The sequence below is a fragment of the Telmatherina bonti genome (genome assembly GCF_933228915.1).
Source record: "Telmatherina bonti genome assembly, chromosome: 5".
NCBI classification, from domain to species: Eukaryota; Metazoa; Chordata; class Actinopteri; order Atheriniformes; family Telmatherinidae; genus Telmatherina; species Telmatherina bonti.
In genome coordinates, this window is record NC_136623.1 from 20819231 (window position 1) to 20833709 (window position 14479).

The following is a 14479-nucleotide window of genomic DNA, read 5'->3' on the forward strand; positions in this document are numbered from 1 at the left end:
TTTATTAATCCAATAGAGAAATAAACGGTTTGGTTTTAATATTTTGTATATGATAAAGTTAAATTTGAAGTCATGTGAAAATCTTAAGCTTGTGCCTCCTTAAGGTTTAAATGTCTTTGTATTTAGACTCATTATGTTGCCACAGAAGTAGATTTGATGTTTTCCTCAGAGACTCTCATTTTCTCTTAGTTGCTGTGATACGACATAAACCCAAAATCCATCCCATGAGATCTTCCTAATGCAGACTAATACAGGTGTTAATTTTCTAACTTTTCATACTAAATTATGTAATAACAACAGATTGAATGTTTTCTGCTTGTTGCATCCTAATTCAGACTAGGATTTGTCCATTTAGCTATTCTACAGCTTCTTTCACAAAGTCCTTTTGACCTCCAGGACATCATCTTGTCCTCCACCGTTCCTGTTTACAGACATTTCATCATACTACATACTGTAGAAGTTGCTGTAATCTCAAAGCTTTCTGTGTAATCTGTGAAATTGTTTTAGTGGAAGCTTTGCCTGGTGTTCAGGTGGAGCAAACAAGCCAAAAGCACTTCTCCTATGTTTGCTCTAATCACATTTTCCTTTCTCACTTCTTATTTTCACTTTGCTTTGTCCTCAGCATGACCACACAGTCATCAGGCCGGAAGACCCCAGTGGACTACGGTGTCCAGATCCGCTTCATCAACGATCTTGATGACACCGGTGGAGGCAAACCTTTGTCCCAGCCTAAGACTAAGACTCACAACAGCTCCAAATATGGTGTAGCTGTCAGGGTGCAGGGCATCGATGGCCAGCCATATGTGGTCCTGAAGGATGGACAAAAGGGGGACTCATACGGGGTCCAGCTCAGGACTGAGTATTCCTCTGGATACCGTAGTCTTCCTCGGAGGAGAGAGAAGGCAGAGTCAGGAATTGAGGGAGCAGATGTAGGAGTGGATGGGTTGGGAGGGGCACTACGCCGGGCTCAGTCCCACGGGTCACTGCTAGACAGGGATGGAGGAGCCAGCAATGAGGATTTTCAGCTGTCTAGACCACCTGGGGATGGAAAGTCTGGTAGTTATGGGAATTTAGATGGAGGAATTGGAGTAAGGGCAGCCAGAGAAGATGGGTGGGATATCATTGGTAGGGATCAGGCAGGGTTTGATAGGTACCAGGGTTCAGCGAGGGACAGTCAGTCATACCCTGACAGTCCTAAACAAGTCAGTGAGCTTCGGTCTAATCAGGTACAGAGTTCTGCCAACAGGCTGATTAACAGATTTGATGATGCAACATCTGGAGGGCATCAGAGAGGATTCTCTCCTGCACAGCAGTATCCCAGAGCCACATCCCCTCACAATAACCCCAGACCCTTCACCTCGTCTCCGTCTTCAACCCACAGCAGCTTTGGGTGCAGCCAGGCCTCTGTCACTAAAGCCCCTGGACACACAGCCAGTCGGTGGGCTTCGGAGGAGCACCTGCAGACTGATCTGAGCGACCAACGGGTAAGAATTCAGTCTTCTCTGCTTGGCCATTGCAGTGGATTTTCAGTGAGCTCTAAACACCTTAAAGCATGCAACATTGCAAGAGTAGTTTTCTGATCTATGTCTTAAGGTGACCCCTGACCTTTTACTGGACCAGTTTCAGAGTGCAGAGATGAGCAGTGATGAGGAGCAGGTCATGAAAGCTGTTTACAGCCTGCTAAAACAAGGGTACATACCTCCTTCTTATTTTTATAGTACAGCTTTGGCACAAGTAGTCAAACTAATCAGATAGTAATAATTGAAGACAAATATATTTCTTTTCAGGTCTACTGAGAGCGATGTTGTCATCAAGTACAAGGTCAAGACCATTTTTCAAAAGATTCAGGGCATAAAGGTTGGTTTTTCCTGAAAATGTTGAATTCTGTGTGGAAATTTTCTTCTATTTGATGAAGAAACAGCATAGATGCAAGTGTCTCCTTACACTCTTTTTGTCAGCAGCCTAAAGAAAGTTCCCAGGACGAGTGGATGAGAGAAAAAAGGAAGCTTGAGACAAAGGTGGCTGAGCTACAAAATGCCCTGCGAGAAGAAAGAAGGGTAAGTGGAGCTGGGAGAAAAATGTGAGGAGGAGGCAGCTGTATCTTATGACCTTCAGTCAGAGTTAAATGTTTTTTCTGTTTTCTTTCCTTTTCCATTGATCAAAATAAAAAATATTCTACAAGTCTCTTCCGAGCACCAAGCCTTTATGCTCTGAAATCACAAAGGACTGGTGTGTGTATGCAACATAGACCCAGGTCTTTTTTTTCTTCAATGTGACAATTGAAAATGGATGCTGCCAGAGGATGTCCAACCAGTACCTTGCCAAATTACCACTGCTGTAATTACACAGATCATATCAAGAACTGCATGTAAACACTTGTCCAAGTGTGTTGGAAATGAGAAATGACCTGAACAACCATTTCATTCTTTTGAGAGAAAGAAACTATTTTCATGCCTTTTTAGCTAATCTAGCCAGGATGTCTGAGGGGGTTCTGTAGAGGGTGCTTCAGATTAATCCTCAGATTAATCCTTAAAGCCCTCTGGCCCGGCCAGGGGTGCACACATGGAACAATCTAACTTCTATAATGACTCATTATATGTTGTCTTAAGGAGGCTTTTCGAGTCTTAATCACTAATAGCTCTAAATAACTTAAGCTCTTATGATCGATGAGCAACAACATTTCCTGAAAGCCAGTTGTTTATGCCGTCAGAGCCACCTGATGTCTTGTGTTTCACTGCTCTCATTTATTCATCTCGTCTGCTTGTCTGTAGGACTCTAATAGCAATTCTGATCCTGCTCTGAAAGCTGAGCTGGAGTCTTGTCTCGATGAAAACCTGCTACTCCAGGAGATGCTGGACCGGAAGAAAAAAGAATTAAATGAAACTCAATCAGAGTGAGGATACAGCAACATACACACTCTCAAACACACAGACTTTAGAAAACAGGAAGGCTTGGTTCCATTGTTTGCAACATACACAGTCACCAGTCATTGTTTCATGAAACAAACCGCTACTGTAATGTCTTCACAAGGTGAAAAAAAAAGTCAGTTATTTAGATTCAAAGCATCATTAGCTTGTGTTAGATGTACCGTTTTTTTCCCTTGCAGGCTGACTCAGCTGCGTATGGACAGGGAGAACGCAGAGACACGTGTCAGAGAGATGGAGGACCAGTTGGCTGAGTTTCAAGATGAACTGAGAAGAGAAAATGGCAGCAAGACGGTACCACAACATTGTCACATAGACTGTTTTTTTTAAAATATATATTTCTGACTTAAAGTGGAACTATTGTGTGCATTTCAGGCTAATTTATTTTTATTTCTGAGACCAGAAGGACTGGGATTGATCGAGTTATTGTCACAAATCACTTTATTTACTTCAGACAGACCCTCTCCGTAGGCTGTCAGATCAGCCTGTGGGCAAAACGAGTGGATTGAGACTCTTCCGCATTAAGCCCCGCCACTGCGCTACATCGGGAGCGTGCACCGCACCTGCTTTCGCCGTCATTGTAACATCTCATAAACAGAAGGATTAGGCTAATATGAACTCAATAAAATAACAAAATACAACGTCAACACATAGCATACAGCCCTACATGTTGGAACCTGAATCAGAGCCTGAAAACGAAGTGGAAAACAGCAACCCACAGCAACGAATGCAGCAGGATGTCTCTCTTTGGTAAACTCACCAGCCATCGTTGGAAATAACTTCATCCCACGTTTTCCACCCGCCTGATGTATTCGTACATGCCCTTGTTAACCAGTAGAAGGTAACCAATCACCGAACCTTATCCCCCGGGACGTCACAAGGATATCGAAGTAGAAAAAAACGCTCTAAAACGACGCGTTTTTCGTCGCCATGGAAACCGAACGGAGAGAGTGCTGGAACTCAAACGTGTTTAGGTGATAAAAAACAGTGCCGTTCACATGTCTGATGAGGATTCAACACAGTAACACTTTAGAAAGCTCAGAAAACTTAAAATACCATAATAGCACCCCTTTAAGGCCTAACCTATGAAACAAAAAAGCTAAAAAAGCTAGTCTTATTGTATAAAGAAGCTGTGGGGAAAGTCAATGAGTTATTACTATGCTTTCTGTCCGCAGGACGTTGTTTCTTGTCAAGCAGAGCTGATGGAGGTTTGCCAGCTGAAACAGAAGCTGGAGGAGACACTTAGACAAAGAGAAAGGGAACTTACCGCTTTGAAAGGCGCTCTAAAAGAGGAGGTGGCAACACATGACAAAGAGATCGAAGCTCTCCGCGAGCAGTACAGCGCTGACATGGAGAAGCTCCGCAGCAGCATGGAGCAGGTGTCTCAGGTGAGCAACTCTCACAGCACTTAGTTGGATTTCCCAGTAATTTGACCTAAAAACATTTTGAAATTGAAGACAAACTGAGTAAAACAGAAAGGCTGGCGATAAAAAACAGAGAAAATGATCAGACATCTCTTCTTCATAACTAGGTCTCTCACTAAGAAGTAGTAATATATATTTTGTGAGGAAGTATTTGCTTCACAGGTGTGTTTCAGTGACTGAGTTCAGATGACAGCAGTGTCCCTGTCATGTAGTATTGTACCGTATCAGGGTTAAAGTTTCCAGTCTCCTGAATCCAACTGATTTCACTTAAGTATGGAGTTAATTAGGCTACTTCCTATTTGTTCCCTCTTTTATATCAGATTAATATCAGCGTTTGAAGATTTGAGGTTTCAGTAAAAGGATGCTTTTTCTTTTAATTAAAGTTTGTGTAAAATTGCAAACTTAACTGTATAAAACAATTGAGCAAGAATGTGGCAATAATAGTCCTTTACCACCTGCAGCATAAACTTGTACTTGTTAAAAATGAGTCTGTACCTTACCTGACAGGCCCAGATGTGGAAAACTGAACTTTTTTTCACAGATTTCAGATCAGCGTGCAGTGACTTTTTCAGCTTTCCAACCTGATTTCCATCTGTCTGTCAATCACAGATCATGTAAACAGAAGTCTTTGAGGTGGCATTGGTGTCTTTAGCATCAGTAGGAAAATGAAAGTATCCGTATCAGCTGTTGGTCACATTGTTTTACAAAGACAAAGATGACATTGACATGTCTGTATTTTTTAAACTTCACAGAAACATTGATACATAAACACTTATTAGAGCTGCACAACATATTATTTGAGCATCATCATCATCAAAATGTTTGCATGTGCAATAGTCACATTGCAGGTCCTCCAATGTAGGGGAAAATGAGCTCAATGTGTTCTTTTGTCCTTTTGCAGCATAACTTCAAAGTGCTATTCTAGACATCTGCTGAAAACGCCTGTATTTTTTCATATTGCTACATATATCACAATGTTCGAAAAATATCAGTGTCAGTTTTTTTCTTTTTATCTTGCACCCTGACACACAACATAACCTGGCAGTGTTTAATAACAAATTGATATTAGCTGATTATTTAAGATATATTTCCAGGATTAATATGTGGTCCACTGTACCACAGTAGTCAAAGTCAAGGATAAGATTAATATCACGATTATAGTTCATATGTCATGGCAGCCGTTGTCTAAACACCACACATGTAGACTATAACCATAAAGGGAAAAGTGTTTGAGAATGGTCTCTTGAAGTTTGATACTCACAGGAGTGTTCAACATCCCACTTTAACAACATCATTAAAATGTTTGAGATTAAGTTTAACGTTCTCTCAGTTGTCCTGTCCTTCTCTTTAGTCTCATGCAGGAATCGAGGCTGAAAGGCAGCGTGTGAATGTGTCGGTTCGCTCCTTACAGCAACAACTTGAGGACTGTAGAGATGAGAGCAGCCACTGGATGGAGCAGTTTCATGCCACCAGAGACGAGCTTCGTACAACTAAACAAGAGTGAGTCTGTTCAAACCTGACAAGTCCATTTCTCATGTGGTTTATTTGTCATTATCTAGTAGAGTTTAGAGATTTCTAGTGTACATCGGCTCATGGACTTTTTCAGTGTCTTTTTAGGGTTTCTTTTTGCACTTTACTACTGATGTGTTTGTATTTTTTCTCTCATCCTCCCTGGTCACTCTTTCTGCTTCTGTCTGTCAGAGAGCCACCCAGCAATCCTGAAACACAGTGAGGGTCACGGATTTAACACTGTTTGTGTTTAGATTTGCAGAAGCATAGCTGTGACTAACAGTGCTGTCTCCCTGTAGAGTCAAGGCTATTCACACAGTCTTTGAGTCATGACTCGTAGCGACAGTTCATGACTGGCAGAAAGTTTTACTTCTCCGGTTGTAGCAATCAACATCCACAACATCTCTACTGCTTATTAGCTTGGCTCTATTTACTACATGTACTTCTCTGAGTTAATGATCACTCTTCTCCTCTGTTATAAAAATCCAGTTTATATTTATTTTCTCTCAGTTGTCCGTTTGTTTCTGTTTCCATAACACAGAGCAAAGTCCAAAATGGTGTCACAGACGCCTGCCAGAAGTACAGTAGAAAAACTTTTGGCATCTTTCCCATTGACAACACCCGTGTGGCTAACAGAATGAAATAAATGACCTCCAGCCACTGTCCATCACAGGCGTCACAAAAGAACATAACACAACCCCTGAGTGGTTGAGGAGGAATTGATAAGGAAAATGTGACTTCTACTTCTGTGAAAAAGCAAGCAACAAAAACTATTCCCATTCAGTGCTGTCCCAGTCCCAGTGTGGCTGTCAGCAGTAATGTGACTAAGAACTAACAGCCTTAACGGTGTGGAGGTCTTTTATACCCATATTGTGGATGCAAACTATACGTGAAAGCAGAAGATAAAGACACATGAGTGGTGTGGATAGCCTTATATTTGTGTATTTGTATTTCAGATTATGTAATATAGCCTTCTTCCTGTGAATTATTCTGACTGAAATGCATTATGTTGGAGTGCTGATTTATTTTGTGTTTGAAGATGAAACATTTATTGCTCATTAACTACACTCCAAAGCAAATTCACCATTTACCCATACTGTCTAACTGCTACTAAGATGATGAAGTAAAATGACTGTACGCTGTTTAGATTGCATGCATGTGTGCATTTTTCAGCTTGTTGCAGATCCGCCTAGAGAAAGAGGAATATGAGGATGAACTGAAAGACCTGAAGGAGAAAATGAGTGCAGTGAAACAACAGGCACCAGACCCAAGCCACACACAGAGTCTTAACCAGGTGCAGTAAATGTAAAACACTACACGTTCACTCACACTGAGAGATGAGAGACCTGGAAAGCACTTTAACTATCACATTGTGAAATGTCTGTTCAGGAGCTTCAGCAATGCAGTGCTAACTTGCAGAAGACCAAGTCTGAACTGGAGAAGCAGAGAACAGAGTTTGACAAGAAAGTCATGGAACTGATCTCTTTAAAGAAATCTCACCAAAACCAGGAGGCTGAACTGAAGTATGAAATTGACAGGCTGAAAGACCAGTTGCAGAGGGCCAGAGAGGACTTTGCAAAGGCACAAGAGAAAACCAAGCGGGTTAGTTTAATCTTAAAGTATTCTTGCCTGTCTGATACAACACTGTGCGTGATTGTATTTGTGTGGACGGCATCATATGATGAATGTGTGAATGGCTGTTTTGGTTGTAATTTCTTGATCTTTATAAATACATACACACATCCATTCTTTCCACCTGTCTGAATAGCTCCCAGACCCAGCCACCATGTCAGAGCTGGAGCAGAAGCTCGGTGAGGCACGAAGTGAAGCCAGCCAACTCAAGGAGAAACTTTCTTTAGCTGAAGAGGAACTAGAGGCTAATAAAATGCATCTGAGCAGAGCTCAGACAGACATGAACTCCCTCAAAGATGCCCAGAAGGATCAGGAAGCAACAAACTCTCGCCTCAAAGACAAGCTCTCCAGATTAGAGGTAGGGATGTCTTCATTTCGCAAGTAATTGCAGTATTAAATGCCAGATTTCATCATGAATATCTCTCAATATTGTCAGTTTCTATAAAAGATCACGTCTGAAGCATGACGGCAGATCAGCCCAACTTGCAGATGGAATGAAAACAGTTATTTGATACAGCAAATAGAGCACCCTGTGACCATCCTCTGAAGGCTTAAAAACTACCAGAAACTTCATAAACAATGAAGATAAAGTGGTTTTTGATGGAGTCAGTTTATTGTGACAAGGCACCTATAAACTTATAATCAGCTACTCTTGCCAGGATAATGCCAAATCTGGATTTTTAATGTGGCACAAGTATCATCTCATGCCATTTTAGTCAGTATGAGATAATGCCACAGTCCTGACATGAGTTGAATGATATATTTGCAATAAGGAGTGCATGTTGATAGCCCTAATTAAAACTTTAAAACCTAAAAGGAGTGTTCATACGATTTTTACACATTTGTCGTTGTGGGAAATTAATTAATACAGAGTAATTACAATAATCCTAAAATCACTATTGTTTCTTAGACAATAATGGTATAAAGAAAATCTGTAATCGTGACATCCCTTATTAAAGGGTAGAGTTGAATCTGCAGAGACACAATCCAGGCAGATTTGTGCTGTATGCCCTGACAGCAGTAGATTTAGGAGCATAAGAGGATATCTTCTGGGGTTTACCTAGGCTCAGCTGCAAAGCAACGCTACAGAGAGCTCGGAGGCCGAGCTAGCTCTCCACACTGAGGTGAGAGGTCTGAGATCTGAACTAGATGAAGCCAAGAGAAAAGCTTCCAGACTGAGCCAAGATCAACGCGAACTCAGCCTGCGCCTGGAGGATTCTGAGAGAGACAAGGAGATGCTGAAACAAACCAACAGCCAGCTGGAAGAGACAAAACGACAGCAGGAGAAAACTCTGGAGAAACTCAACAAGGATGTGAGAAAAATAGATCTCTGTTATATCTTTGCAAATAATCACAGAACATGCAGCAAAAGGAATATTTCCCCTTTGTCTCCCCGTCAGTATGAGGCTCTGAATGTGTCCTTAAGAGAAGAGATGGAGGTTCTCAGGGTTCAACTGGAGGATCAGAGAGAACGAGCACGCAAAGAAATGCAGGAGGCGCAACGTCACGGAAACGATGCCCAGTCTGAACTGGAAAGAAGCCAAATAAACCTACGGAGACTGGAGGAAGAAGTGCGTGTCTAAAACTGAAAGATGTTTCTTTTTGTTTGTGTTTTCCAGTGTTGGGTCATTTCCATAAAGCATGTCCATTAAGGATGGATTGTATTAAAGAAGTATTCCACAGCTACTTCTAATTTTGTTCAATCTCACTAGATGTCACGACAAAAGAAGGAACTTCAAGTCGCGTGTGAGGAAAGAGACAACCACCAGCTGGATAAAGAGCTTCTCACCAACAGACTCCGCCACCTCGAGGGAGAAATAGATGCCTGCAAAAACAGCCACAATGAGAAAACACGCGAGATTCGTATCCTGGAGGTATGGTGCTCACACTTCTTCACAGAAGCACAGATCAGTATGTCTGGTACATATGTGCTCTATCAGTCGAAATCAGTTCAAATCTGAATAAGTACAGGAAATCTGAGGGGTGTGTGAGTTCATTACCATGACCTCCTCTTCTGTGTGTGTTTGTCAGGACAAACTGAAGCGTATGGAGTTGGAGCTGGAGGAGGAGAAAAGCACTGTGGAGATGCTGACGGACCGAGTAACCAGGAGCAGAGACCAGATCGATCAGCTCCGCTCTGAGCTCATGCAGGAGAGATCTTCAAAACAGGACCTGGAGCTGGATAAGAATGCCATGGAGAGACACGTATGTCCACAAGGGCTGTGACAATATGCTTTTATCCCGATTCGATTCCGTTTTTTTTTGGGTGCCGATTCAATTTAAATTACGATTATCACAATTCTTCGATATTGCTGATTTTTGTAGATTAATAACAAAAAAATAGTATAAAAATGTCTTTTTTGCTTGTCATTTTTCTTAATTTAAATAGGAAAAACAACACAGTAGGCAGACCATCATTCTGCTGCTTATAACGCCCATGAAGACAAATAAAAAGATCAATAAAAAACAATAAAAACGACAAAAAATTTTATAATGGATCACTTTTATTTATTTGGGAAAAAAAATCAATGTTTTTAACAAAAAAATCGATTTCAAAATTATAAAGCAAAAAATCCTGATATTCGATTTTTATTTTTATTTATTTATTTTTTTTAAAAATTCGATTTTCCCACCCCAAATGTCCACCCACCACACTGTGTTCAGTAGCAACAGTCATGATCTATAATTCATGCCAAGATCTGACGATGCGTTTTTGTTGCCTAACTTCAGTTAAAATGGGTTGCAAGTCCAACACAGTCCCACCTTTTGCACACCAGATGTGATACTTATTTTTGAATTGCTGCATGTTTCCCTGCAGCTGAAGGAGCTGAGGAGTCGCGTGGCTGAAATGGAGGGTCATTCTCGCTCCTCAGCAGGAGTCTCTCAGCTGGAGAACAAGATCCTGGAACTGGAAGAGCGCCTGCGCGCTGAGGAAAGGTAAAGTTAAACAGAGAAATGAAGACGGTGCTTTTCTCATGAACATTTGTACTTTTGTCTTTGTCGACTCAGATATTTTTTCATGTTTCAGAACAAGTGATAAAAAAATTGAGATCTAAGTTAAAAAAAGTTGTTTGTTTTTTTTTTATGCAGTTGTTTGTGTTATGTCGTTTTCCCTCAAATTTAATGTGTGGGTTTTATTTACCATGAAGAATCTGTGCAACTCCTTTTTTTTTTTTTTTTACTGCTCTTAATCCAGTGATAAGTTTACATTTTTTTAAAGATCCCAGCAGTAGCACGTATAAACAGTAGCTCGTTAGCATACTTTCATGTCTGAAATGTTTTTTTTTTTATTCCACTGGAAGAGAGAAGAACTCTCTTTTAGCGTCTCAACGTCGCTTAGAAAGGAAACTGAAAGAGCTGAATATGACGCTGGATGAGGAAAGACACACACACACTGAACAGAGAGATCAGGTATGGATGTCCATGTAAAAACAAGATTTTTGACACATTGGAACAAACAAGCAGATCTTACTTTGGTTTTCCCTTGTATTTCAGCTCGCTCTGAGAGTGAAAGCTCTAAAGAGACAGGTGGATGAGGGAGAGACGGAGCTGGAAAGACTAGAGACACTGAGGAGGAAAGCCCTGAGAGACATGGAGGAACAGATGGAGCTTAAAGATGCCTTACAGGCCAGAGTCACAACTCTGGAGACTGAACTCAAGTAAGTGTTTTCCTTCCAATTTGTTACTCACTGCGAGCTTTTTGTAACGATTAAGGAGAACATTTCCTGGCAGGAAAAATTTCACAGCGGTATTTCAGTGAGTGAGTAAAAAAGACACACTGTCTCCCCTTTAAAGTCATAGGACGTTAAAACTGCTTATAAATGACTACATGGTTCAGTGAAGCCTGATTTCTTCAGCTCTGACACACAAACACCTGGTACAGATTCCCGCTACCTCCCTGAGGTGGACTATTTTGTAATGCGATGTGAGGAAAACACACCAGCAATCAGCCACGTGTGAAAGTGGTAGTTTCATCAAACTAAAATGGTACATTACCACAGGGGAAATAACAAACATGCTCCAGCTAGTGCCAAGGAAAAACATTTTATTGCTTTAAGTGGACAGCAGAGGGAGTGCTGTGACTGTTATTTTTAATGCCGCTGTAATGACTGCATACAGGCACATGTTAGAATAAAAGACTGAAACAGGGAATTTGAAAGGAGAATATAACAATTTGTGTCACGCAGGAGGAAGACTCAAGCAGCAATGCGCCCAGCTTTGGATTCATCAGCCCTCAGCTCAGATGATGATGATGATGACAGCGTGTATGACTCTTCCACCATCACCTCCTTCCTCACCGAGAGCAACCTCCAGACAAGCTCATGTTAAGACAGGAGCCCTGCGGGAGCAAGATGGAAGTTTAAATAAAATGCAACACTGCCAAGCTAAAAAGTGGAAGGAGGTGTATGTTTACTGGGAGAAAAGCCAGAGGACAGAATGGCTTCTACTGGAAACAATGAGAGAGGTCCAGAAGGACCTGGGAGGTAAATGACATATTGTAGAGGTTAACAAGAGACTGGTTTTCCACTTGAGAATGAACGGAAGGAAACAACACATCCTAAACATTTAAAGGAATTTCCTTCAGTCTGGTTCAGTTTCATGCACATGGTACAATGTCAGGTACTAAACATTATACTACATCATTTAAATACCATCTTTTAAGTCTTTTTGATACTGGTCTAAAGTCCTGTAAGGCCAGCTAAAGTCTGATTTTGAGTCCTGCATTCTTTGCTGGTTTTTTTTCTGCTCATGCCATCAAACATGACACTGAAATGTACACACTCATTTTCACTGAAAAACGCTACAATAGTGGGCACAGCGCACATTTTCTTCACAAAAATTTTACCAGTTTCTATCTGCCATAGTGTCTTCCACAAAGGCTCTGAAACTAACGGCTACTTCTTCATAAACAAGACACAAACTGGAGGTTGTTTTTTTTGTTTTGTTTTTTTTCTGCCAACATGAAAGCTTGCGGCTTACTGTCTGTCTACTGTGCTGGGCTCACAGTGCAGTCAAAAATGAAACCCCAAACCAGAAGTTATCCAACACACCTCGCAGGGTTTAGCGTAGTGCCATTTCTTCATGTTACAGTTACATGGTGGCAGCCTGTGATATTTTCTGGACTGGGTCTGAGTACATAGTTACCTGTTTGTTTTACTGAATTTCAAGGAAGCAAATGCAGCTGGAAACATTATAAAGTGTACATTAAAGCTATAATATTCTTTAGTACAAATTTAATGTCAGATCAGTGTTGGCATTACTTCTTCAGTGTAGCACAGCTCAGCTTGCGTCAACACTAATCTCATATTCCAGGTACTTTTCTCTACTACACGTCATACTGATATTTTTACCTCATTCTTGACTGTAATATAAGCTGATCGTTGTTGGAACAATGGAAGAAACTAGCATGGCTTAAAGAAACCGAGCACATAAATTGGTACGATGAAATTACCTGTACATACAGGTACTGGCTACAATGGAAAGTTTAAAAAAAAAAAAAAAAAAAAAAAAAAGAGCAAGTAAGGCTGAGTCAAGTACAGCTGAACCATGTTGTTGTTAGTGTGACTTTTGAGCTGAGTATTTAATGTCTGCAAGTCTTGATATGATTAAATCCCCAGTAACACTTCCCTCATTTCCTAGTATGCAAAGCTGTACCTATGTTTGATACTTATGTTTTAAGTATCACAGCAATCAACTGAATTCTGTACCACAAAGTGTATTAAAAATGACAACAAAAATAACTCAAGCCAAATGTTCACATAAAGTGCATTAACAGTGACAGAACACTTGTACTAAAGACAGCCTTCCTATGAAAGAAATGCAAATTATTTTCTATAATGATCTCCAGATTGTGTTCACGAAAAACCGCAAACATTGTTGCTGTATTTTGTAATTTCTGAAATATATCATGTGCCTGAGAGTTGTTTGGGACAAATTTATACCCGTGTGTCATCTAAAATGTCTCATTATAGACTGAAATGATATCGTACGTACGGTAAAATTAAACCAGAATTTTACCTTATGTTGGTGCCTGACCAAGATCAAGAAGAAGCAGGTTCATTAGTTTAAACAGCCAGTGTTCATACTATGAAATAACTGAGATGAGTTTAAAACTCTAATAAAAAGTTAGTTTCACTTGCTCTGTATTTAAAGGTCCACAAACTTTTTGTCAGATAGAAACTTGAGTGTATTTGTAGAAGGTACTCAACTTCTATGCATTCCTTTGTATAATGTCAGTGAAACATGAATATCCTGTCATTTAGTACAAAGCCTTACATTTTTTTTCTCAAATTTATTTGTGATCAACACATTCTTCTGAGTATTTTTTGTTTAAACAAAACTATTTAACATTCATAAAAAAATTTTAAAGCTGTGTTTTTTATCTACATTGAACAATCAGTTAAATAAGATTTCTTTTATCTGCTATTTAAATTTCAGTGAAGCTGTAAAATGGTATGAAATATAATTTGTTATATAGGACAACAGGAAAAGATTGTAGTATGTGCTGTAATTGTTGACTGAAAACAATGTTTTTCTCTTGCATTAATTTAGCAATAATAAATATAATAAGTTAAGCCGATATATGCCATTGCATTGGACTATTAGCTTTTTTTCAAGTTTGTGCATCCCATAATGCAAAAACATGCAAAAAGAGCCCCTGTTTTTCCTTTCGCCTTTAACAAGTGGAGCATTCTCCAAACTACAGAAAGAGCAGAGTTATACTTCCTGCTTTAGTCTGTTTCTGACTTGACTGGAAAAGAGCTTTAGGTGAAGTCAACAGCTCCTTTTACAGCAAAAATTCTCAAGACTAAATCAGAAAATTGTGTTTACTGCTGATATACTTGCAATGAAATACAGAGTTCATATATAGTTTTGTACTACAATGCTAATAATGTCAATCAGCCACTGTGTCAGAACTTTATACCACATATAACCTATAATTGCTACTACATCCATGTTTGGAGTCTCACATTAAATAAACATTGTTCA

General features: G+C 40.0%; 1 protein-coding gene across 1 annotated transcript; it reads left to right on the forward strand.

Annotated features, from left to right (window-relative positions):
- Positions 1-623: 623 nt before the first annotated feature.
- On the forward strand, positions 624-11818 carry cgna (cingulin a; the record flags this gene model as incomplete). The annotated part of the gene is made up of 20 exons (XM_079240362.1): positions 624-1484; positions 1594-1691; positions 1788-1857; positions 1962-2057; positions 2772-2893; positions 3107-3218; positions 4100-4312; positions 5700-5848; positions 6050-6076; positions 7031-7151; positions 7247-7459; positions 7626-7847; positions 8554-8802; positions 8890-9060; positions 9202-9363; positions 9521-9694; positions 10308-10426; positions 10792-10900; positions 10985-11148; positions 11677-11818. The coding sequence occupies 20 exons, from the start codon at positions 624-626 to the stop codon at positions 11816-11818; spliced, it is 3594 nt and encodes a 1197-aa protein (XP_079096488.1).
- Between the last annotated feature and the right edge of the window lie 2661 nt (positions 11819-14479).